General features: G+C 38.3%; 1 protein-coding gene across 5 annotated transcripts in view; it reads left to right on the plus strand.

Moving 5' to 3' along the window:
- The window catches only part of LOC143363221 (uncharacterized), a 327991-nt gene that overhangs the window by 10760 nt on the left and 289357 nt on the right, over positions 1 to 27874 (plus strand). For all 5 annotated transcript variants that reach the window (XM_076803819.1, XM_076803820.1, XM_076803822.1 and 2 more), the window contains exons 2-3: positions 17680 to 18087; positions 22162 to 22509. In XM_076803819.1, coding sequence (XP_076659934.1) covers positions 17680 to 18087; positions 22162 to 22509 — 756 coding nt within the window. The remainder of the gene's footprint in view (positions 1 to 17679; positions 18088 to 22161; positions 22510 to 27874) is intronic.

Genomic DNA, 27874 nt, shown 5'->3' on the forward strand with positions numbered 1-27874 from the left:
ATACGCGCATCATAAATTAAAAATTATACATATTATGGCTTTAAAAGAAATTAATGAATTAAAAATATTCCGTCATCCCTTTCCATATACTTCTTTCAATCTTCTTCGAATCCACTTCCTCTCGCACGCACACTCTTCGCGCTCTTTTCTCTCTCTCTCGCACACTCGCGCTCTCTCTGTCTCGCACGCACACTCTTCGCGCTCTGTTCTTTCTCTCTCGCACGCACACTCTTCGCGCTCGTTCTCTCTCTCTCTTTCTCGCACGTACGCTCTTCGAATTATACAACACGGCGCTTTGTCTTTCACGACACATTGTGGTGTTTACGCATCACTTTATCTTTATTACGCATTGAAACTTAAATAAAATACCTTTTCCCACCCTACACAGGAAGATTTACTTCAATTTTTACCGATATTTACTGTTAGAACAAGGTTACGTCCGTTCTTAGTGCGACGGACCTGCCCTCTATAACGAAGTCAAAGTTTGGCTCCCATGCCGCATGATGCCGCATGGAATTTTACCTGTAGGCTTCGCATGGATGTGACAAACATCTGCCGCCGCATTGCCTTATGAATTCCACGACACACTTTGGTGTCACAATCAAAGCACAGGAGTTCCAAATTCTGCTTCGAGCAGGATTTGGTACGAAATACATAACTCTTCTGCTTCGAGCAGGATTTGGTCGAGTAGGCATTTGGCTAACTGGGTAATTGCTATGGAGCAATAATCAAAAAATCTAATTTTTTTGCCATGGTACCCTAGTCATTTTTTACGTAGAATGAACGGAAGAATCGACATGTGCAAAAAAAAATATGCATTTCTATTTAAAGAAATGATGCAATTGTTAATTGCACATGCACTGCTGCATCTAAAAAAATTTAAAGGCCTACAGATGTAGTGCTCTTCGAACCATTTATCTTTCTCCTTTATCATTTTTTCGTAAATGCAATAATAACGGAGTTATGACTTAAAACAATTGCGTGGATCACCCTGTATAAGTGGAGCACAAATCCGACACACATTAGTATCAGTGTGTCTTCTGACCCCCTGATGAAGCTACCTGCAATGCTTGCGAAACGTTGGGAAAGGGTCTAGGTGGATAAGACAGGTCTAGCGGCCCCGGCGGGAATTTTATTGGTATTGTGTGGAAAACCATCATTTTAGGTTGAAAAACAATTCCCTAAAATTTTAAGTCGCTAACCCTTCATTTAAGGGTGATATGAGGGTAAACACCCTCAACTTTAACATTTTTTTTCTCGGTTGTTAATTAAGATATTGAGATGAAATAAAATCGAAAATATTCGAACTTACTTCCTTCATATCATATATTTTTTTCATAATTGTAATTAAATTATTAAGACTAGAAAAAAATTATTTAATTTTTAATTTTTTTTTATGCGTGGGGGTGGCAAGCAACCCTTCGAGTGACCACTTCCAAAAAATTCAAGAACAATGTTCTGTTACCTATCTAATACGTACAAAAGTTTCAAGATCGTCGGATTGGTGGAACATAGTTAAATATTGAAAAACAAATAAAATTACGCCATTATAATAGTATAATGTGTAGTGCAGTGTTTCTTACGACTAATTATTAATTAATAATTCTTATCAGGAGATTATGTCCCTCCTTGATCAATTATTCGCATCGTATTATATTCTATTCCTGTCTTCCCGAATTTGCAATATAAATAGACATTATGTAGGTGTAAAAGAAAAGTTTAGGAATCATAATATAGATTTATTCAATCTTCGTCACTATTTTCGTATGTGTCGTATCAAATATATTGGTTAATATCTCCGCTGGTTTTACAATTTTCGATTTAAATCGCCCATGAGATAAATAGTAAATAATGGTAGCGACATGGGAGCAGCAACCTACTGTTCTGTTGCCATTAGCACAGTCGCATGTATATCGTGTAATTCCGGTATAACTAATCGCATGTGGTACATATTCAATGTAGCATTGATAACTTTTGCGATTAATATGCCTCGAATGAACTTTCACCCTTATAATATTTTCAGTTTCCTTTAAATATTCCATATTTAAAACATCATCATTCCTCATTAACTCCGCTAGATAGCATACTGCCTGGGTTAATTGAGGTACCTGTACATAATATTACATAAGTAGCATATAGTTTTATATGTGATAATGTTATACATATGCAAGAAAGTTTGTTACCTGTGAATAAGATTTTCAAATCTTTCTCAGTCATTTCTGGAAAATCCATTACAACGTTGGCAGTCATTCGTGTAAATGGTTTTCTACGGCGATTTAATTTTTTTCCTTCTACTAGTTTCTGAAGCGTGTTTGTTTTTATCCGTTGATTCTTCATATAATCAATAATTAAATCTATTTCTGGATCTGTATCTAATCTTTTACCAAATTCATTGTGTAGAAAGGATGCTATTCGACACAATGATTTAAGACATGGTAGAAGTTTATTGTCCATTTTGTGGTGTAATAAACGATATTTCTGTGCAATGTCGCCATGGACAGCTTCAACAATCCATCTTATTTTTGTTACGAAGCGTGATGAATTTGCTTCTGCTGTTATCAATTGTGCTCGATTTCCTTTACAAGCTGGCATTAAAACATTATATCCTCTATTTTTCATATGCTCGACAACATCTCGAAAACCACGGTCCACAACGCAAAAATCATTGGGTTGTAAAAGTGAACTTATTCCGTTAGGATGTACTAATAAGATTTTCATGATTGACGCATCATTCATGGTACCATTAAATGGTCCTGCCGTGTCAATAATATATCCATTTGTTGTGCAAATTGTAAACGGTTTACATAATGATGTTTTCTTCTGCCCAGAATATGATTTCCTTTGATATCCATTATTTTTACTTTTCTCGTGTCTAACATATGTTCCATAAAAAATGACTACTAATTCAGAATCTTTTATTTCAAAAAGTTTCCTTGGTGCGTACGCTGTTTCATTTAAAATGAGATCGGCTCTGGATTTTGAGAACATCCAAAACATCCTTTTCAAATGCGTTAATTATTTGATGGAAATATCCTGACACTTGTTGTTCATGTTGCAGACCGAATATATTTTTAATAATTACTTTAGAACTGCCACTTCTAAGTTTAAATAAAAATATAATTAATGCTTGTTTCACAGTCGAGCGCGATGCAGCGGGTGTTTGTGATTTTGGGTTCAAGACCGAGCGAGTGTTGGGGACTTTTAAGTGGAAGTCGCAGAGAAACCGAATGAGTCTAAGGCCTCGTACAGACCTGAATATTTCGACGAACATTGCGCCGAACAGCGACCGAAACGCAAAATCGCGCCGTTCGGATCGCCGAAATGAATGTCGATTTTGCGTTTCGTTCGCTGTTCGGCGCAATGTTCGTCGAAATGTTCAGGTCTGTACGAGCCTTAAGAGTGCCACGCTGAGAATCGTAGCCAGAGTATCTTAGAATCAATAATAAATACATATTATCATTAATCAAATCTACCACCAATAGTACTATCCCTACTTTATAATACCGTAATTTCATTTGTTTTTCAATATTTAACTATGTTCCACCAATCCGACGATCTTGAAACTTTTGTACGTATTAGATAGGTAACAGAACATTGTTCTTGAATTTTTTGGAAGTGGTCACTCGAAGGGTTGCTTCCTACCCCCACGCCTAAAAAAAAATTAAAAATTAAATAATTTTTTTCTAGTCTTAATAATTTAATTACAATTATGAAAAAAATATATGATATGAAGGAAGTAAGTTCGAATATTTTCGATTTTATTTCATCTCAATATCTTAATTAACAACCGAGAAAAAAAAATGTTAAAGTTGAGGGTGTTTACCCTCATATCACCCTTAAATGAAGGGTTAGCGACTTAAAATTTTAGGGGATTGTTTTTCAACCTAAAATGATGGTTTTCCACACAATACCAATAAAATTCCCGCCGGGGCCGCTAGACCTGTCTTATCCACCTAGACTCTTTCTTCCTTTAGGACACGGCTTACACCCGAAAGCCTCACCAGACAAAACTGTATGATGCCGGGCCGTGAAAGTCTCAAATCTCTGAAAAAGGAAACTAAATGACTTTTTTTCTTTGTGAGAAAATTTTCGGGAAATAAAGTGAAATTACTCGTTAATTATTAGGTTTCGGGCTAATGAAGGTCAATACTTTTTTACCCAGAATTCGACATTCTTCCATATTTTGGTATAAAAAATATAGTATTTTATTTAAAAAAACAAAGTCGACCTTCAAATCTCCGAAACACTTCCACCTGTAAAAAAAAAAATACACTAAATTGTGTACTCCTTCAGACCATGCAACTTCTCTATACAAAACTTTTTCGTGCAACGCATCCTTTGGAAGTTATATAGGTGTGCAAGTTGCGTGGGCCACCCTGTATATACAGGGTGTCCCAGCTAACTTGACCACCTCGAATATCTCGCTTAGTGTTAGTAATAGAAAAGAAACGTTTAGGACAATATTAACCTAACCGAAGGGGCAATATAATGATTCGGAAAAAACTTTTTTCAAGGTCATTGTTTTCTAGATATCAAGGTCATCAATTTTTTTTAATGGAACTATATATTTTTTTTATCGCGATGTAATAGTAGGAATGAAGACTTCTTTAATGACATATTATACAATGACCTTCGTGTGACCTTGGGTATGAAAAATCCAAAAAGCATTACAGGTATTATCAGTGATTAATTTACTACCCTAATTGGTTTGGTCTTAAGGGTACACTAAATGGTAACAAATATGCTAATTTTTTAACTGAAGATATGCCTCACCTATTGGAAGAAATACCATTAGCTCGAAGGATCGAGACGTGGTATCAGCATGACGGATGTCCAGCACATAACTCAAGAATAGCCCGTCAAATATTGGACGAAAAGTTTCCTCAACGTAGGATTGGGCGAGGCACAAACGTTTTATGGCCTCCGTGGTCACCTGATCTAACTCTTCCCCTGATCTAGATTTTTTTTTATGGGGAACATTATTGTTTATGAACATGTTCCAACAACAGCCGAAGATATGAAGATGCGTATTAGAACAACATGTTCCAATATTAGCAAATGAAACTATTAGAAGCGCCAGAGATTCATTTATGAGTCATCATTTCGAACATTTATTGAAATAGAATGGATAGATTGGTTCCAATAGATTGGTTCAATCAAAGCAATTAGAGTAGTAAATTAAACACTGATAATACCTATAATGCTTTCTGGATTTTTCCTACCCAAGGTCACACGAAGGTCATTGTATAATATGTCATTGAAGAGGTCTTAACTCCTACTATTACGTCACAATAAAAAAAAATATATAGTTCCATTTAAAAAAAAATTGATGACCTTGATATCTAGAAAACAATGACCTTGAAAAAAGTTTTTTCCGAATCATAATATTGCCCCTTCGATTAGGTTAATATTGTCCTAAACGTTTTTTTCTATTATTAACACTAAGCGAGATATTCAAGGTGGTCAAGTTAGTTGGGACACCCTATATACAGGGTGAGTCACCAAACGTTAGCACCTCAAATATCTTTGTTGTTTCTAAAGATACGTAAAATATGGTAAGCACAAAGTTGAATGGTACAATGGGGCTGACACGATGCAAAAAAAAAAATTTTTGTTTGTATGTCATTTTTTGGAGATATCAAGGTCACCTTGACTTTTTTAAATGGAACCACCCTTTTTTAAACACCTACAATGATAGTCCCTTTCATTAGGAATTCAGTGATTATAATTAGTCCAAAGTCATTCAAGGTCAAGGACAGAAAAAACGTATAAAACTAAAATATGGAAGCAGAATACCTGTATTTTATAAACGTTCGAAATGATGGCAGTCTGCGTCGATACATTGTTGTAAACGAGCTCTGAAGGAATGTTGAACTCTGATAAGTGTATCCGACGTGATATTCGTACATGCTGTGATGATACGCTGACGCATATCTTCAACTGTTGTTGGAGCATCCGTGTACACGGTCTCTTTTAGCAGACCCCATAAAAAGAAATCCAGTGGATTTAAATCAGGTGAACGTGCTGGCCATGAAACTGTTCCGCCTCGTCCAATCCATCGGTTTGGATATCGAGAATCCAACGTTTCTCTTGCTATTCGTGCATAATGAGCAGGACAACCGTCATGTTGGTACCACATATCGTAGCGATTTTGTAAAGGAACATCTTCTAACAAAATTGGCAGATCTTCTTGCAAAAATTGAGCGTATTTCTGTCCCATTATCATTCCGTTAACGAAATATGGTCCAATTACTTTGTCGTTCAAAATACCACACCACACGTTTACGCTCCATTGTCTTTGATGATCAATTTCTCGCAGCCAGTGCGGATTATCCACAGACCAATAATGGGCGTTCCATAGATTAATTGAGCCATGGTTAGTAAATGTTGCTTCGTCCGTAAACAAGACATTAGAAAAAAATGAATGATTTTGAAGCAATCCCCATTGACAAAAGTTAATTCTATTTTGAAAATCATTCCCGTGCAATTCTTGATGGAGCGATATGTGGAACGGATGAAATTTATGTTGGGCCAGAATTCGTATTACGCTACTTTGACTTATGCCTGCTTCCCGGGCAATTTTTCTCGTACTCACGTGAGGATTGACAGCTATAGCTGCTAAAATATTAATTTCATTGTCTTCATTAGTCGTGGGATTCTTCCGTTTGTACTGTCTTGCATGTACACTTCCAGTACTTCGAAACAACCTGTACGTATTAGTGAAAGTATGTCTAGAAGTAGTGTTTCGCTCGGGGTACCTTTCTTCATAAAGTAGTCGGGCCTGCACTTCATTTTTTCTACATTCACAGTAAATCGTGATCATATCACACTTTTCAGTCATCGAATATAACATAGCGGACTCGCGTTTGGAAACATACTGATAGTAAATAAGAATGCTGAATAACATTGAAGGACCTTAGTATGTTTACTTTAACTACGACCATACTATGTTTACTAATTACTACAATACAAGTCTCAACCGTGATAAACGTATTCTGCTTCCATATTTTAGTTTTATACGTTTTTTCTGTCCTTGACCTTGAATGACCTTGGACTAATTATAATCACTGAATTCCTAATGAAAGGGACTATCATTGTAGGTGTTTAAAAAAGGGTGGTTCCATTTAAAAAAGTCAAGGTGACCTTGATATCTCCAAAAAATGACATACAAACAAAATTTTTTTTTTGCATCGTGTCAGCCCCATTGTACCATTCAACTTTGTGCTTACCATATTTTACGTATCTTTAGAAACAACAAAGATATTTGAGGTGCTAACGTTTGGTGACTCACCCTGTATAATAGAATAAGAGTTTTCAATAGATTCGTCAAATCCATCCCAATCTGTACAAACGCTCTTAATTTTGAATGAATGTCTTTTGTATTGTGATTTTTTACCCACGTTGACACTAATATGAATAGGGAAATGATCAGAACCCCAGCCAAAAAGGCTTACAGAAAAAAACTAAATCTAGGTTGGATCTAAGTGACCTATAGAAATCAATGTGAGTGCTTGTATTGTCATTATGTAATATCAAATTATAGAATTCTTCGGCATTCTCGAGCCTCACCCCATTGCTATCAGATAGCGTGCAGTTCCAATTTAAATTGTGCGAGTTGAAGTCGCCGACTAGAATACAATTATTATTATTGAACACATTGCCAACAATAGAGTTCCATTGAGTTTGTGATAAAATGATACCTGGAGTTCTGTAACAGACAATTAAGTCAAACGGAATCTTAAGATTAGTAAAGCGGATCCCACAGATTTCTACGGAGCGATTCAGAGTTTTTCCATGACTAATTTCCGAAAAATAGGCTTTTACGAACCGCAATTAGGATACCACCTCCTCTGGCATATGTTCTGTTCTTTCTGAGTATGTAGAAGCCAGGGAAGTAAATATTGTCCATAGAAGATAACCAAGATTCCACATAGATGAATATATCAACGTTGTTGAGCCGAGTACGAAATTCTTGATCTCTTCTCCGAATACTCCTAGCGTTTCAGAACAAGATGTTGAGCAGTCCGTTGTCCATTCAGATAGGGAGGAGCGTTATACTTGTGGGTGCACAGGAGAAAGAATCATAAGCCTCGTTCGTGGTCGACAAAATCTTTATTCACGTGCCGCGGCGGCCGAGTCGCTCGATCGTGTCGGTCGGGTCGATATTCGATGTCGACTTGCTCGTACAAGGATTCGCTCACGACTGCCCCTTTGGCATCGTTACGACTGCCCTCGAAACCGATCTCTTGGAGACTCTCTAAGGTTTTCCGAGAACAGTCGTAGCTGTTAGGGCGCAGCGTATCGCAGGCGACGATTGACACGTCCGCCTCGAGTTTCGTTGCTGCGTCCTGTATACATTATGTGGCGACGGTCTGGCGGCGTGCTCGTGCACGGGCCGCCACATACTTCTTGAGATTCAATGAAGGATGAATCCGTACTGGAGCCATCCTCCGGATTCAAGTCAGAGTTATAGTTATTAACTATAAGTTTCTTGATAATTCTCGCCATACGATTTTTCAAGCAACCCTCAGAGAGGTCCTTTGTGTCGGATAGCATGGAAATAAAAGCAGTAATGTATTTGGTGTATTTTAAAGCGGTATCCACGACCTTGGGATTATCGTATGAAGAATGAAGAAACTCTGTCATATTCTCAAAACTGAGCGAATATTTGTGTACGGTAACTAGGATGGATTCTTTGGCCGGTAGAAGCTGAGATGATAATTCTTCTGTAGAGATTTCCGACCTTTTCATTTTCTTGGGGGCCTTTTTAACTTTGACCAAGGTTTCACTAGCTTGCAAACTATTCGAATCACAACTAGCAGTTTGACTAATAGAAGTGCTCGACAACGGTCGCTTGCGGGGGGGGGGGGGGCACGGGCCCAGTAAACGATTGAAGAGGTGGATCTTTCTCTTCGGATAAATAAATATGTGTGCTGGATATCTTGGTACTTCTGCTAGGTACATCCACATTAGAAATTGCTTCCTTATTAACATAAGATGAGTCGAAAGGCAAACGACTGGAGGAATCTTCTTTGCACAGAAAGCACGAGAGCTATTCAGTAGGCAAGTCAATCCAGTAATTTGTACCATCGAAGTTTAACTGCAGTACCTCCGGAAGGTCCGGAACATCCGCGGGATGACTATATATTCATATGTATGTATACTTGTCTTCCAAAGCTCAGAATATGGGCATACCCCGGGTCGTTCATGCCGGCTCGAATAAATGTTATTTGCGAGCAGAGGCGTATTTTAAGCTCCTTCAGCAGTTCCACAATGACTTGATGGGGAATTATTGGACACTCGTTCGAAAGGATTATACGTTTAGCCTTCGATATCAGAGGACGAATTTCCAAAATATGATCACCGATGTTGACCTTGGTGTGAGACTTGGTAAGCTTGTCTGCGTTTTCTTTGCTGTTTACGTAAAGACACACTCTACCGTGTGAAATTCTTTATACGAATCTAATACTTTTTGGGGAGACGATTTTGCCAATAGCATGTGTATCTTCGACCGCATCGAGCACGATAGCTTGCTCCTTAGTTGGAAATACTGTCTGTCGAGCCACCTTAGCCTACGACATCGAGGAGAAAGAATTTGGAACTGTGAAACTCATTTTTTTTTCACAGTGGAACAATGTGGTTTCGTAATATATCGAGTGTCCCTGTAATCAGAAACACCAGCCAAGACCAGAACAGAAAGTAGAGAACGAAAGAAAACTTCAAAACACTCGTGAAAAGAAAACTGCGTAGTTGAGCATCAACCGTTATTGTCCTAAAACTTACCGTTGCTGAGATATTTGACTGTTTTCATGAAAAATGTTCGAAATGTCAGCCGTCTGCAGCGATGCAACGTTGTAATCTTTCAACTGTTGCGTCTCTGACGCGTGTTACTGTTGGAGCGTCTATTGTAGCACCCGCTGCGATAATTCGTTGCTCTATATCTTCCGGAGCTGTTGGTGCATCTCAATACACAATATTTTTCAATGTTCCCCACAAGAAAAAATCTGGGGGTGTTAAATCTGAACTTCGTGCTGGTCAGCAAATAGTGCCACCGCGACCTATCCATCGATTTGGGAATATTTCATTAGGTGCACTTCTCACCCTTCGAGCGTAGCGTGTTGGACATCCGTCCTGCTGATACCACATTGACCAACGAACGCTTAATGGCACGTTTTCTAATAAATTTGGCAATGCATTTCTTAAGAACGTATCATATTTTTGACCAGTAAAAGTGCCGTCAATGAAATAAGGACATTGGTTTTTCCAATGCTTCCGGTGAATAGCGGCCGATCAGTAAGTGCACTTACAATTAGCTACTCGAATCGCCGAACGACGCGTCCTTTGACGCAATTTTTGAGGCTCTGCAAATTAAAAAACAAAAATTATAAGAGGAAGCATCGAAGTAACACTTTCTAACAATTATGTAAAAAAACTATTACATTCACTTTTTCACCAGGTCAAATCGTTTCAGCCATGTGAAATGATATAGGCACTGTTAAACTCGGGTGATTTTACGCGAAATCGGTTACATTTTTGACTAGTGTTTCGGATTTTGTAAAAATTTGAATTTGTGTAGTCTTTAGTGACAAAGACTCAAAGTATTTTTGGATATCTTAAAAATGGTTGATTTTACAAACTGATGAAAATGAGTTTGTAACAGTTTATAGTGAAAACTGTTGAATAATTAACAGAGTTTGCTTCCAAAGCGAGAAAGAATGTTTATTAATAGACAAAACTGAGTATATGTGTTTCTTGCGCGGTGCTGTCGGCTTAGCAATCGCTCGCAGTGCTCGTGCAGAACTGAGCTACGCACTTCTGTTCGGCAGAAGTCAGTAACGGAGAAATTTTACCTGCCAGCTTTTTGGGAAAACCAGTTATTACTTGGGTAACTGACGGTGGAGGGTAAAAGCGTTTTTTATGGCACTGGCCCTCATACATAATTGCCGGAACGTCATCGGACGCACGTAACGGTCAACAGGGTTTTTCCGGGATCGAAGCAGAGAAAGCTACAATGAAGTAGGGAGCGTCTTCAATAAATTCAAAATATAATCTAATGGTTCATGCAAGAACCCAACAAAAACATAAGGGTATCTAATGAAAATGGTGCCAATTGAAAAAGATGGTATTTTCACCAGTTATTTTAACTGCTTTAGAGAACTGCTTTAAAGAAATGTTGGGAATAATAGCAAGGGGATATTAAAAAGTTTGGAAGAAGGAGAATGTAGCCCCAAGTGTGCCCATTACGGACTTGTATTTAAAAAAATTGATACTTTAAATTGTTTCACGGTGCCGATTGTAAGATGTATATTGTTTTTTATTTCGTTATATTAATAGATTGTTATTTTGTTTGTTATAACGTTTAAATTCCTTAACGTATTCCGCACCTATATGATCACGACGAACTCCGAAAAGTTCTAGTGTTACACTCCACATCGATCGAAAAAACATCAGTGGAACAGCTTTTTAAAAATAATACTGCATTTATAATGTGTTGAATTTATAGCGGTGCACTTGCGCTCGACTTGCTAATAAACATGTACTAGAGCTACTTTAACACTTATTTATTAGTTTAAACGTTCTTAATACAAAATAATATAACTCAAGGACTAAATAATAATACGGATGTTTCCAGATCACGCAATCAATTCAATATGTAACCGTTACAAGGCTTTTTATTCGACCGATTCAAACACACGCAACACATCCAGTTACCAACTAGTTACAAATCGGCTGCCAACGTAAACCTAGATGATGATTATTTTTCACATAATGTTTTTCTCCCTTCATGCCGCCACGCGACGTCCGTATCCGTACAGATTTTGGTCGCCAGGAATACTGGTTTGTGGCCGACAAGCTCCAGCATAAGCATCTCTGGGGTATACAGGGGAGTAAACGGTTCTGAAGGCGTAAATGCATGACGTACGTAAACGCATTCTCCTCCTCTTAGGAAAAAAAGGGGTTCTGGTAGCAAGTGACACAGTTTAATTAATAATTAATTTTAATATTATTGGCTCGCGGGACATATCGTCCACGGTTACGAAGGGGTTAAAATGATACCAAATATGATGTAATTCCAATGATATTTACTTGCGTAATGAGCGATGAAAGTTTCGAACGGTGAGAAGGACGGCGTATTGGAAAGAAAGAGACGCGGAAAGTCGAAGCGTTCAGGAAAGATGAAAGGCTGACGTGAGCTCAGGCCTTTAAATCAAACTTCAATTTTAAATGTTGGTGAAAGTCCCATAAAAAAATAATAAAAAATAAAGAAATTTCTGTAAGAAATACCGAGAGGATGGATAACGCGATATAGTTAAATTAAATAAATGTGGGCGTATTGCAAAATACTAAGAATCTTTATTCACGACAACCGTATACGACGACAGTCAGAATAAGAATCCTCAGCCGTGAGAACGCCTTCGATAGTATGCCTCTTTGTTTATGACACCCCCAAGCTAAAGGACTTTCCCTTAGGGAGGGGCAACGCGCTGACAAAAAACACATGGCCTGCCTCGACCGTTTGCTTACTTCGATTTTTCTAACATTTCGTTATTGGAGTCGTAGTGGTCTCCTGGTCTCGCATTGATATACCCGACCTGTGTTATGTTTAGACTCCTCAGCGGCGGCGGCTCTCGAGCATCTGCCCCCCCCCCCCCAGGGTGTACCCCGTGGTAGTAGGGGAGCTCAGGGACTTTTATCCGTTAGGCTTGTAGGCACATATACAGGGTGTTCATTTAAAAACTTTCCAGCCGAATATCTCGAAAAGTATGAAAGAAATTTAAAAAGTGTAAAACGCGTGTCCAAGGATTTCGAGGGGGAAAGAGGAGGCCAGTATCAGTTTTTTATTTGGGGGGCGTTTTCAAGGACATTTGAAGGTCAACTTTGGTTTTTCAAATGGAAACCTATATTTTTTATTGTGGGATCTTATTGTACGTAAAAAGACCAGCAATTTTCGTAGGATACTTTTCTTTATCTGTGCACTAGTTTCGGAGATATTTAAAGAGAAGTAGAGCGAGTGATATTTAAACTGCGAGAAAGTTTGTAATTTCTTTATGACTATTACAAATTTTGAAAATGTTCTCCGTTCTTTTCTACACAATAATACAGATGATTCTCAAATTCTGAACGAACATTTTTGAAGGTATCTGTTGGTATAGCTCTACATTTCTGTACGATTCTGCGACGCAAATCGTTGACGCTTTCTGGTTGTGTTTTATAAACAACAGATTTTAAGTGTCGCCACAAAAAGAAGTCGGCTGGAGTTAAATCTGCTGATCTTGGTGGCTACTCGATAATACAACTTCTACCGATCCATCTTAGTGGGAATCGATTGTTTAACCACTGGCGAACTGGTAACGTGTAATGCGGGGGGAGCACGATCATGTTGGAAGTGCAAAAGTTCTTCATTTCACAAAAAATTGCCGTCTTCATCTCCTTGGTTTTCAAGACTTTCTGTTATAAGTGGATCAATGATGTCGTCCAGTAAATTTAAATACAAATTGCCATTCAAATTCTCTCGGAAAAACAGAGGACCTACAATAGCATTTCCTAAAATGCCTACCCAAACATTTATTTTTTCCGGCCATTGAGTATTACTTTCTCTAATAAGATGTGGATTTTCGTCACTCCAATAACGACAGTTACGACGATTTACAGCATCGTTTAAGAAAAAAGTGTATTCGTTGCTAAAACAAATGTTTTTAATTAGATTAGGAGTGACGTTTGTTGGGGATTTTTGTCTACTAACTTAACACTCACTCTACTTTTACCTTTTGGTTATATTAATAACAAATAAACGTTATAACACGTGCACTCTCTTTCGTACGAGGCCGTCGCACACTAGACCGCACCGCCGCATGACCAGCACCGCACCAAATCTATTGAGAAAACTATTGTAGAATTATTTTAAGGCTCACAATGAATGCTCCCTTTGCATTTTTCAAGATTGAGATATTAAAAAAATTTTTTTGCAACAGACTAAGAACTCTTCTAAGCTACCAAATCCAAATTATTATTCATTTCAGATTCTTTTGTCCTAAGATATATCATTCTGAAGACAAAGTCGTGAAATTCAGATTAAGCAAAACGCTTAAAATAGTCAATCATAGGCTATCAAAATACAAGTTTAAATGATAGTTTCATATGTGCCAGCAGGTGTATTTGAAGTATGTAATACAGTTGTTAGCATATTTTTAACCATGAACAAATAGCGCATGTGAGACTGAAAGATTTTCGTTCGAAATATTTTTAAATAATGTATATATGTATAATATATATGTATAATATTGATTTCATTTGTGTTTATATATTATTTGTGTTGTTATTATTACTCATGTTATTTCCGCGGTATAATAATACTATTAACATGATTTTTAAGACATTTCCTATGATCTGGCAAAAAAATGCTTCCATAAAAAATTAATCAGTATGTATTTTTCTACAAATGTCAATATAAAAAATTTAAGAAAAAAAATTTTTTATAAAATATAGGGATCACCTCGATTTTTTAAATATTACTATATATTTCTGACCTCATAATATTATAGTTGGTGTCGAAACGAATAACCTTAATAATCTTGAAATAACGATAAAATACTTTAAATACCCATTTAAATTACATAGAAGAAAGTCAAAACGTCGGCGGCGGTACGGTCTAGTGTGCGCACATTTTCCGGTGGCGATACGGAGGCGATCCGGTGCTGTGCTGTTGCCGGTATGTGTGCGCACTCCCATTTAAATTACATAGAAGAATGTCATAACGTCGGCGGTGCGCTGCGGCGGTGCGGTCTTGTGTGCGATGGCCTTCATCTCATACAAAACCCGCGAACGGCGCTTCCTCGTTTCGCTTCTTTTTCCGTTCTCCCCACTCCTCACTCATTCCATCTCTCTCTCATACTATTCTCAATTGTTTCTTCTACACTCTGCACCACGAGAGAACCGTACCGCGTGAAAACCGATTTTCGTTCGTCGCTGCGCATCTTCGCCCTGATTGGTGGTATTCCCACTCCGTACGCTCCCTTCCCAATGCACAGCACATGCGCGCAGTGACGCCACGCCATGCCGGGTGTTTACACAGTATGGTCACGATTTCCTATACCCTATATTTCCATGCTAATCCGTTTAATTACGGTACGCCGCGTATATGAAGTGGAGTGGGAGTTGTGAGGTTCCCAGCGCCTTCCGCGGCCAGTCAAGCTGCGCGAAACGGTACGGTTCTCTCGTGGTGCAGAGTGAGATCCTTCCAGATTCTTCTTAACGCATACATACACACACAACGTTGATCATATTCGTTAATTCCTCACAAAACTCAATCCGCCTATCAAAGCCATCTTCCAATAACTTTTGATGCAACTGCATTTTATAAGAATGAAACTTATTATGTTTAAGTAATTTGGGCACAGATCCCACTGATACACCAGGTACCATCGAAACTTGTCGAATTGAACTAGTAGGATTCACAGTAAACTGTTCTATAATTTCGATTTGATCAGCTTCTTTTATGAATTTTGGCGGGTTTCTTGAATTGTTTCGTTCGGGTTAAATATGTTTTTATTAAAACGTAACAAATAACAATTGTTGCCTGCGGAATTAACCTTGGGCAACTGTTTCACGGAGCCAGTAGACTCTCGCGGTACAAGAAATAGGAAGAATTTCCGAGTAAAGAGTTTGTCTGATCGAGTAACTAACGAAGTCTAGTCGAACTTCTGTGTTCTCCGAGTAACGAGTCTAGTCTTTCTAACGAGTGACGAATGTAGTCTCACTTCTATGCGAGTCTCCGAGTAACGAGTCTAACTTCGGTTCGAGTCTAACCTCTGTTCGAGTCTAACCTCTGTTCGAGACTAACCTCTGTTCGAGTCTGTCTGTTCGAGTCTATGCGAGTCTAACTTCTGTCCCGGGGTCCGCTCGCTGGTCACCTCGGTGGTGCCGAGAAATCATCCCAATTTGGGGGAAAAGTCATTCTCATTCGCTGGCTGACCTGAAGGGGAAGAATCTTCCGGACAACCCTCACCGGTGGAGGAGGAAGTCTCCACCCACAAGTCAAATCAGGAAAGTTGAAAAAAAAAACGAATTGCAGGACCCCGGAACAGCCCGAGTATTTAGCCTAAGTGGCTCGCGACGAATTTATTGCCCCGTAACTTGGGTCCGGTGACGACGGTTAAGGGGCACGCGCACGTGTGGCACAAGAGGGGTTGCGCTCTTGGCCTGGTCGACGCTTGAGCGGGCTATAAGGCCCGCTTTGTTCGAATCCGAGACCTCCGGTACATTGCGGGTGGTACGCGGAGCGAGGATTTCCCGGATTGAACCTTTATGGCCACTTTCCAATGCCATCAGCTAAAAAACCCTCGAGGACCGTGCGTACGGCCACTCGAGAATTAGCATTCTTCTAGTTTTCGAAGGATGGCTAGAAATCGGAGAAGGGCATTATTTATGGCTTTCAGCTTTAACTTTATGCAGCTGTTGCCTCGCGACGATTGACTAAATGTAGAGAAATCTCGGTGGGACCGAACATTTCTTTTTAAATTTGTCACTGATCGTGTTTCCGCAAACCATGCAACTAATTGTAACACGTACGTATCAGAACGAGCAGTTCGACGAGCACACTCATCAGCTCCATAAATAAAAATTATTTCTACTCGTTCTTCTAAAGAATACACCATTTTATACAATTAATTGTACTACGATATAGTATCTCTTATTACAATGATTCACACTTGACTAAATAGTACAATCTTATATTGAAAGAAACACAACATAAACAAGAGATCAATAGAGAACAATTTTGTTTTCAAACGGTATGTGCTAGTACAACTGGAAAACATCAACGATTTGCGGCAAAGAATTTTACACAATAATATGCCTCGCTCTGCTTCTCTTTAAATATCTCCGAAACTAGTGCGCGGATAAAAAAAAGTATCCTACGAAAATAGCTGGTCTTTTTACTTAAAATAAGATCCCATAATACAAAATATAGGTTTCCATTTGAAAAGCAAAGTTGACCTTCGAACGGCCTTAAAATCGCCACCCATATAAAAAACTCATACTGCCCCCCTCTTTCCCCCTCGAAATCCTTGGACACGTGTTTTAGACTTTTTTAATATCTTTCATACTTTTCAAGATACACTTGGCTCGGAAGTTTTCAAATGAACACCCTTTATAGGGAATTCACTGTACACAGTGTGAGAAGAGTATAAGTGAACTGCGAATTTTATGTGTTTATGATAAAAGTGAGTAGGTGAATTCAAAATACATAGTGTAAACATTGAAAGAATTTATGAATATTCATACACTATTTAATTACTGGATATATTATTGTTAACTCACTAAAATTATTAAAGAAATACGTAAATTTTAGTCTGGCTCCTGTTTGTTCCAATTGGTAAAGAAAATTTTTATTTTGCATAAAGATGTACAACTTAGTTACAAATAGTGTAGACAGGGATAGAGGGACAAATAAAAATTTAGAGCGGTCTTACATGCGGTTCATAATAATTGAGGGTTAATAAAGATGCAAAAATTGAAAAGAAGAGGGACGCAATAAACATTATTTCAAACATTTTATAACTCATATCATAACACAGCTGACGGCATAATCCATGATCGGTACTTTGTTATACATATAAATTTGCATAATGTTTGACGCTCTGTATAATTGTTTTAATTGTTATTTATTCTATGGTGCAGATTTATGATCCTGAGGAAGCGACAACGAAGCCACCATATCGAAGGGAGCCGGTACTTCCTTGGTACTTGTCTAGTCAAGACGACCACAATTCAACCGAAGACCAGTCGCGTTCTCCAAAATGGCAAATCGATCCCGATAATCCTATTCCTACGAAACCATACATAGTAAATGCTGAGACAAAGACCTGGAGTCCTTGGAGAAAAACTTCTGCCAGCGAAATCGAACATAGAACACAAATCGCAACCGATTCTCAATCACCAATAAATTTTAATCAGGATCGTGATTATCTATATAATTCTCGCGACTTAGATCAACATCAAGATGGTAATCAAGCTAGGCTCAAAGAAAATTCGGAGAACGTGAAAAGCAATCAAGATTTCTATGAGGGCATATCCCCTGATAACACGGTAAACATATTACGTCAATTAAATAGTATTATAAGAGAGTTACTGTTTATTTCTTTAGCTTTCAAACATCACATGAACACCATACTTTTTGTAAGAAATACGCACTCAATTTATCTGGTTCGAATTTTGTAGTGACTTTGAAACAACCTACAAGTGTTATTTGAATATTTCTATGAATATCGTTGCTTTATATTTGTTACGTTCACGACGATATACCAATTTACGGGCCGATCGCGACGCGAAATATTTGTCCTTATTTTTTGGGTCTAGCCACTTAAGGAATTTACCCGGGATCGGGACTCGGGTAGTGGATCGTGAACTGGAATAACTATTAACCACTTCGCGACCACGGACGAGTTATCTCGCGACGAAATACCGTGCGTACGATAACCACAAACGAGTTATCTCGCGACGCAATGTCGCTTGCGCTGTGCCACAGACGAGTTATCTTGCGACGCAATTTCGCTTACGCTGTGCCACAGACGAGTTATTTCGCGACGCAATGTCGCTTGCACTATGCCACAGACGAGTTATCTCGCGAACAAGTTTCGTTTATAGGTTGGTCGCGAGATAACTCGTCGGTGGCACAGCGTAAGCGAAATTGCGTCGCGAGGTAACTCGTCTGTGGCACAGCGCAAGCGATATTGCGTCGCGAGATAACTCGTCTGTGGTTATCGTACGCACGGTATTTCGTCGCGAGATAACTCGTCCGTGGTCGCGAAGTAGTTAAAGCCGTTTATTGAAATCAGAGTTGTACAAGATCGTGTTGGCGGTTCGGAATTCGGAACTCGAGTGCGTGTCGGTTTGAACTTGGCTACTAAGTGTTTTTTGTTACATTTCTATTGGTTGTCTGCGTTTTTGTGGGGATGAGTGTCTATTTTCCTGATTGGCGTCGGTGTAGCTGTGGGTGTGGTCTGTATGGATCGTTGGGGGTAGAAGGTTTATTATTTATTGGGTGTTGTAAACATTTGGGGTTTATGATTTTTCGGTCGTACGGGTTCCCAACCGTCCTGAAATTTTTGGGAAATTGCTTTATGACGGTTCGCCAAGGACTCGGCCAGATGCGAGGCTTTTTCTGGCCGCTCGGGTCGCCAAGTCTTGTACGCACGTGACATATTCAAATGAATATACAGGTTGGCCCACATAACCCTTAACAGCTTAATATCTCGAAAAAACTATGCCATCGATTTTAAAGTTCTTGATCTTAAATTGCATGGATCTGAAGGGCCTTTCTAATTACATAAGCGTGATGTGGCGCCCCCTTCCCTTTAAAGGGGCCCGGGGTACCTTTATAATTTTAAATGGAACCCCCTATAAAACGTTACATATTTTGATTCTGCAGGAAAAAACAAGTCAATTTTGTCTGAAACATTTTTTTGTCAGATACTTCCATGATGAGATATAACAGTTTGAAGTTTCGAGTTGTGTAGGTACTTACTTAAAGCGCTCGGAAATAGCGTTGTGGAATTATACGCGCTTGAGTCAAGCAGTTGATATTATGTTTATTTACATGCCCTGAATTCATAAAAGTGGCCTCATCGGAAAAAAGTATTTTGCACAAAAAGTCATTTTCTACAACACCCTGCAGCCACTCACAAAATGTTACGCGGTGATCGTAATCTGCTATCGAAAGCTCTTGTGATAAAATCATGTGATATGGATGATACTTTTACCGTTTCAAAATTCGTTGAATTGATGAACGACTGATATGTAATGTTTGTGCAAGTGTACGTTGACTAATATGAGGATTTAATGTAATTGCAGCAAGAATATTGACATTATTGTTTTCATTAGTGACAGATTTAGGTTTATTGCGAGTTTTTTTACACAATTCACTGTGACATTTTTTGATCCCATAACGTTCAAAATACATCACTGTTGCACGCCGATAATTTTTTTGGCATTCACCTAACGTTAATAACATATTCACTTCTGTGTCAAAAGTAGCCGTAATCACAATGTTACTGCTTGAATAACAGCTCTAAACTGAAAACGTTTTCATAGATAAGTGAGTCAAACTCAAGAATTGTAAATATTATTGTTTGTGTTTCTTCATGAATAAGCAAAGGACTCAAGCGCGTATAATTCCACAACGCTATTTCCGAGCGCTTTAAGTAAGTACCTACACAACTCGAAACTTCAAACTGTTATATCTCATCATGGAAGTATCTGACAAAAAAATGTTTCAGACAAAATTGACTTGTTTTTTCCTGCAGAATCAAAATATGTAACGTTTTATAGGGAGTTCCATTTAAAATTATAAAGGTACCTCCACTCCCCCGTTAAAGGGGAAGGGAGGCCACTTCACGTTTATGTAGTCAGAAAGGCCATTCAGTTCCATGCAATTTCAGACTAAGAACTTTAAAATCGATGGCATAGTTTTCGAGATATTGAGCTGTTCAGAGTTATGTGGGCCACCCTGTATATCTTAATTGATACAATCCGAGCGGTTAGATTGTATCGTGTGGGAACGTTGAATTATTAGATTAGGATTTTAGGCAATAATTAAAGGTTGTAAATTACGCGAGTTAACAAACAAGACAATTTATTCTGAATTGGAATAGTTACAAGTGTAATTTTTTGTGTCACGAGTGAATGTGATAAGTGTACAATTAGAGAAATTGTTACCTAGTGATGCACGGTGTTGACGCACTGGCAATGCGGGGTCGGAGAGCGATTGTTGAAAGCCAAATAGAATATACACGAACTAACGGATTCTATAAGGTTACGTTTGATTCGAAAGGGACTTTTACCCGATCTCACTAGAACTGACTTTTACGCGTGTAACGCGACGTGACTGCACGATTACTATACCGCGACCGAATCACTTCTGAATCTCTACTGAACCGCTTCTCGACTGAACCGAAGAGGATGAAAATGAATGGGTTTATATACCCTAAACAATAAGAGGGAAGTGTGTCTGTTTTATTCTACGATCGCATACTCGTATTTGTCGTTTCTAGTGAGTTTAAGGTTTGCAGCTGGATCTTTTGTTTAAAGGGGTAAAACGAAGGGTTAGCCAGGATGTTTCCTATCAAAGACTATCTTGACAAAACATTCCAGAAGGGGATGTTTTGAAGATTTCAATATTAAGAAATCGTACGGTGCTGTTACTGAATCATGCTTCGTGCCAGCTGCGTCCAGCCGGAGTACAATCATTAAACAAGGGGCCTGTTGGGACGCTTTTCGTTCTCAGAAAAGAGATTAGAAATTCTAATCGAAATGAACGTGGAGAAACGTCTCCATACGTAACAACGTTAACAAGGAGGAAGAATATAAATTCACTGTAAATGCTACGTAATGGGATATTTTCTTTATTATTAAAGCGATCGAATCGAGTCAATTAAAAATGTAAACAATGTGTTTCAATCCAAAATAATCTGTTACAACAGATGCAAAAAGACATGCAGGAACGCAAAAAAGGAGCCTGTGCTGCTATTGATCATCGCACACTTTAATGCATAATGCAATGATCAGTGGGCGAACCTTCAGACAGTCTTTCTGTGGCTGGTCATCGTTTATTGCATTTGTTGTAGCAGATTATTTTGGATTGAAGCACTTTGTTTACATTTTGAATTGACTCGGTTCGATTGCTTTAATAATAAAGAAAATATCCCATTACCTAGCATTCACAGTGTATTTATATTCTTCCTCCTTGTTAACATTTATGACCTTCAATGACCTTGAATGACTATATCCTTGAAATTGTCTCGAGAAGGGCTACAATCGTAGGAGTTCCAAAATATGTGGTTACATTTAAATAAACAGAGATGACCTTCATATCTCCCTGACGCCTCCACATATAAAAAAACTAGTAACATCGGATAATAAGCTCCTCGATACCAAATAATTTTGGCTTGATGCGTTTTTTCCTATCACCAATAGCAACCAAGTTATTCAGGTGGCCGGTTTTAAGTGCCTCACCCTGTATGTTATAATGATTGAAAGTCAAAGAAAATTTAGTACTTATAATAGTCGAAAGTTTTTAAAACTAACAATAAGTTTCAATCTTCTGACTTTTCTTTTCATTTTTGGTTGGAAGAAATCATTGACCAATTTTTATTTTCTTTGCAGAAACCTCGCAAGGAGGAACTATCTCTTTCGTCAAATTTGAAGTCCATGGTCGCACGATACGATCCAAGGCAAGGAGTACAGTGTCCAGACGTTGATTCAACTGGACAATTTATCTACCTTCTGGATTGCAAGTTTTTTGTGAATTGTTGGAAAGGAAGAGCATTCGTTCAACCATGCGCACCTGGGACACTGTTCAGTCCGGACACTCTGGAATGTGATTTTCCACACAAAGTCAATTGTTACGGCGGGGAACTTGCCGATTTTTTGGCGACTGAACATTTGGATTCGTTCGGGCGAAAACCATTTTTACCTAGCTTTCATACCTCCGTGGGGCACGAAAAGCTGCAGGTCAGTTTCCACATAACTATTACTTTCTGAAGAGTACATGATAATTCTAATGATTAAGAGCAGAGACCAAAAATAATAGTTATCTTTAAATTTTTTCGAAAAAAATCGTTAAAGAAATTTTTTATTTTGATTCAAATGGAAGTCGGGTGTTTACTAATTTACTAATATTGCAGAAATTTTTCGAAAAAGGAGGTAATTAAAAAATTTTAAGATTTATCTGTTATGGTTACAGATAACCATTATAAATGACTAAAATTTTTTCTGATCATTAGTAACTATTATCGACGACGGAATTCATTTTTGGTTGCGGGCAATACCCCGCGGTAGTGATCCCACTTCGTATCCACTTCCGCGACCCTTAACGTAGAAGCCTCGGCGAACTATATCCCGGATTCACTGTACATGCACAAAATTTCATCGAAATTAATCATGGTTGTTATGAAATATAATTGATTGAAAATATTTGAATTTAATTTTTTCTATTTAAAGATTTAAATTCAAAATCCCACGATTTTTACGTCTTATAATGCCTATTGCTTTCTTATGGGTCAACCAATTTCAATGAAACTTTGTAGATGTATACAGGGTGGAGCAATAACTATGTCCAGTTTGAATATTGCCGTTATTTGTAATAATATGAAAAAATGTTATATAGAAAACTTACACGGTATAGAGGGGGACATATTGTGACACAAACATTTTCTGTGTGGGTGGAGGCATGCAGGAGATTTCAAGGTGAACTCTATTTTTTTAAATAGAATGCTATATTTTTTTATCACGATGTGATAGCCAGTGTTGAGATGAATTCAGCGAGTTATCATTGAAGGTCATGCAAGGTCAAATATGGTAGTAAAATAAACTTTATTACATTACGGGAGATGCTCGAATTGATGACTGTTTGCGTCAATGCAAAGTTGCAATCTTCGTATCCCTGCATCACGTGCATGTCTTATCGTTTCTGAACTTATTCCAGCACATGCTGCAATTATCCGTTGTTTCATATTTTCTGGTGTAGTGGGTACTTCTTGATAATCAGCATTTTTCAATGCTCCCCAGAGAAAAAAATCTAGCGGTGTTAAATCCGGAAAGCGAGCTGGCCAAGAAACTAATCCTCCACGTCCTATCCATTTATTTGGGTAAAGTTCGTTCAGTGCATCTCTTACTCTCCGAGCATAATGTGCTGGACATCCGTCGTACTGTAACCACATCATTTGGTGAACGTTTAGTGGTACATTTTCTAATAAAGTCCCCAATCTACTTCGTATAAAGTGCTCATATCTTTCGTCAGTAAGATTTCCATCGATAAAATGCGGTCCGATTATTTGATCACCAACGATTCCACACCATACGTTAATTGCCCATTGTCGTTGGTGCTCAACTTGTCGTAACCAGTAGATTTTTTCTCTGGGGAGCATTGCAAAATGCTGTTCATCAAGAAGTACCAGCTACACCAGAAAATATGAAGCAACGGATAATTGCAGCATGTGCTAGAATAAGTTCAGAAACGATAACACGATAAACGATAACATGCACGTGATGCAGCGATACGAAGATTGCAACTTTGCATTGACGCAAACAGTCATCAATTCGAGCATCTCCTGTAATGTAATAAAGTTTATTTTACTACCATATTTGACCTTGCATGACCTTCAATGATAACTCGCTGAATTCGTCTCAACACTGGCTATCACATCGTGATAAAAAATATAGCATTCCATATAAAAAAATTGTTGGGTTATTGAATATATATAACGGTTTATTAATAATAATACGTGATACAAAAGTAATACATGTTCAGGCACGCGACAACGCACGAGGAGCACACAATGGTTCTGGTGGAGAGCGACGCGACGCTCATGCGCACATTCCTACTCGCACGCACTCTTCTGCGCATGCTCACCGGCGCACGATACGGGATGTGTGACAAACTTCCATCAAAAATATAGTTGACCTTGAAATCTCCTGCATGCCTCCACCCACGCAGAAAATGTTTGTGTCACAATATGTCCCCCTCTATACCGTGTAAGTTTTCTATATAACATTTTTTCATATTATTACAAATAATATAACTTATAACTACTGTATAACTTACTTAGATTTCAAAAAGACATGTTTCAAATTTTCGTTATAGGAACAGAGAAAAAATGAAAAATCGTGTCCTTTACTTTTTTCTTTGCAATTGCAACCAATAACAGTTTAAAAAATTATCTACACATAAGATAGTAAACTAATCCTTCTAGCATCTCAAAAAATTTCAAGTTGATCCGTTTGATCCAATTTTAAAATAGTTATTGGTTTTTAAAGGGTTTACGAATACTTTTTACACCCACAGTATATCAATTTCTTCAAAAGCTAAAATGTGAAATACCGTTCCAGAATTTTTACATTTACTGAAAACAATTATCTAATAATTAGTTATAGTGTCACAATCAGTAGGTACAATACTCTTACGACCGTGTTCGTAATAAGCAATTCAGTTTTTCCTTAATTTGTTTTACTTTCCTCTATAACAATAAAATAGCTTCATGCGCACAATACATATACGATAAATATTAGGGTTGGGATAACGAGGTTAGGAGATCAAATACAACTTTATATATTAAGCGTTTATTTGAACTCTACCGCACAATGGAATAAACGTCGATTAGTTGTGAATTAATACTGTTCGCATATAACAAAATATTATACTTTATAACTATTGCATTGAAATATAACTGTTGACAGTTAGAAAGTGTTACGTATGGAGACGTTCTCCACGTTTATTTCGATTAGAATTTCTAATCTCTTTTCTGAGAACGAAAAGCGTCCCAACAGGCCCCCTTTTTTAACGAAAGATACTGTATGCCTTCTTTATATCAAAATCTCTAGACACTCCCTTTTGGCATCCGTTAATCAATATTCTGATAGGAAATAGCCCGGATAACCTTCATTAACCCCTTTCAACGAAAATCTAACTGAGGCCTGCTTTTCATTAGAAGTGACAAAAAATGTGACTGTGACCCTACGCGACATCAAATCTTAAACAGAGTACCCCTTTCATTTTCAAGGTATATAAACCTATTCGTTTTCATCCTCTTTGGTTCAGTTGAGAAGCGGTTCAGTCGAGATTCAGACGCGGTTCAGTACTCGTGCAGTCACCTCGCGTCAAGTCTAGTGAGATCGGGTTAAAGTCCCTTTCGAATCAATTCGTAACCTTATAGATTCTGTTAGATCGGTATATATTCTATTTGGCATTCAACAATCGCTACCTAACCCCGCATTGCCAGTGCGTCAACACCGTGCATCGTAGGTAACAATTTCTCAAATTGTACACTTAATTACATTTACTCACGACACAAACAACAACATTTGTAATTATCTTAAATCAGAATATATTTGTCTTGTTTGTTAACTCGCGTAATCTACAACCCTTAATTATTGCCCAATATCCTAATCTAATAATTGAACGTTCCCACATGATACAATCTTACCGCTCGGATTGTATCAATTAAATTATATAAGTTACGAGGCTTACTAATCTTAAATTCAAATCAACGAAGATTTCTCCCACCTAGTGGCTCCCCGGTTCCGTATTGGGTGCTTCCACGAAAACTATACCATCCTAGCGGATCCCCGATTTCGCATTGGGTTCTTCCGTATCCTAGCAGCTCCCTGATTTCGCATCAGGTGCGTCTGTGAGTTTTCCACCTTCCTTTCATATCGGGTTCGCCGCGTGTCCAACCTAGTGACTCCCCGATTTCGCATTGGGTGCGTTCGCGAAGTTTCATCCTCCTAGTGGCTCCTCGGTTTCGTATCGGGTGCGTCTGCGTTTGACTCCAACCTCCCAGAGGTTCCCTGATTTCGCATCAGGTGCGTCCTCGACGTTAACTATCCTAGGGCTCCCCGATTTCGCATTGGGTGCGTCCGCGTACCTAACTAACGAATTGAAACCATATTCCTGGGGTAACAAACCCCTCGCCGGCCTCTTGCGTTGCTCGCAGCCCTGGCTCGTAACAAAAGAAAAAGCGTGGGAGCTGTGACTAGCTCGGTAGGCTCGCTCGGACTGACGGTTTGCCTCATTCCTCCTTAGGCCCTTTAGTGCGGAAAAATAGCAGCGCTTGAAGTGTAATAAACCGCTGGTCAAAAAGACCTCCTCCTCCTCCGCATGTTCCGTGCATTTCGATGTATACTCCAACAATTAGATTTAGCGAACTCAGTTCCAATAGCCTTGACCTTGAAATATGTTGTTAAGGACATCATTTGGAACAACTTTTCCCTATATATGTACCAGTCGCTCTGCCGTAGTTTCCGAGATAATCGCGAACAACTTTGTGGATTTGTGGGTGAAGCGGAAACTCCTACTTCAAAACAATAGACGAGTTTCTAGTTTATTCGGTATTTAAGAGGGCCGCCTTGCCGCCTTGATGACTCTGTGTAACCACACACACACGCATAGAAGAAACCCATATACGTATACGAACTTGCAAGGGTTCACGGGGACTCAAACTGACGCTTCAATATCGCAATGAGCAATTAAGAAGTGATCACGTGGCCTCTCCTTGTTAGTGGATGCTGATTACAACCTATTGTTTGTTGATGTTGTCTGCCTGGGAAGGATTTCAGATGGAGGTGTCTTTAAAGACAGCATATTACATGAATTAAGAAGTGATCAATTGGGTTTCCTAAAAGTCCAATCTAGGACTTTTCGGTCTCTAAAATGCTTGTTTTTAAGTTATCGTGGAGTAAATTGTAGTATTCGGCGGCATACTGCCTGACAGCGACAGTGGCGCTAGTAGTGAAAAATGTCGGAACCGCGAGGTGCAGTTTCAGACGCCTCGTGACAGGCAGTATGCCGAACAGTGGTCCGCATCGGAAAATTAAGTGACATTTAGTTAAAAAACGAACTTTCTCGTATCGATATCTAATCAATGAACATTATTTCTTAAACGTCCGTGGACCTCGAAAATGAAGAAATTAATACAATTTAATAAATATTATAGTTGTAATAAACATAGAAACTTGAAAGTTTTAAGAACAGTATTTTTTGCTACAAAAATTGCTTCTCATTAATGCGATATCCTGACGATCCTATTTAATATTTTCTCTCGCTTTTTTTTTTTTAATTAAAGAGCAGATTTTTGCGATGAAAATCAAGACATTTAATTAATTAATGTAAATAATCTATGTAAAAAACAATATTGAATACCGAAGGGAAAATTTGTAAAATTTTTTACGTTCCCTATATACCTATGTTTCTACTTTTCCCTATATAATTATGCAAGAATCGTAAACCACTTCAAACCAATTTGCAAATTATTGTTGTTCAAATGTCTCATGAATCTCGCTCCGCGACGCGTCTTACAGTGTATGTATACATTCGTACATT

The sequence above is a fragment of the Halictus rubicundus genome, unplaced genomic scaffold (assembly GCF_050948215.1).
Source record: "Halictus rubicundus isolate RS-2024b unplaced genomic scaffold, iyHalRubi1_principal scaffold0028, whole genome shotgun sequence".
NCBI classification, from domain to species: domain Eukaryota; kingdom Metazoa; phylum Arthropoda; class Insecta; order Hymenoptera; family Halictidae; genus Halictus; species Halictus rubicundus.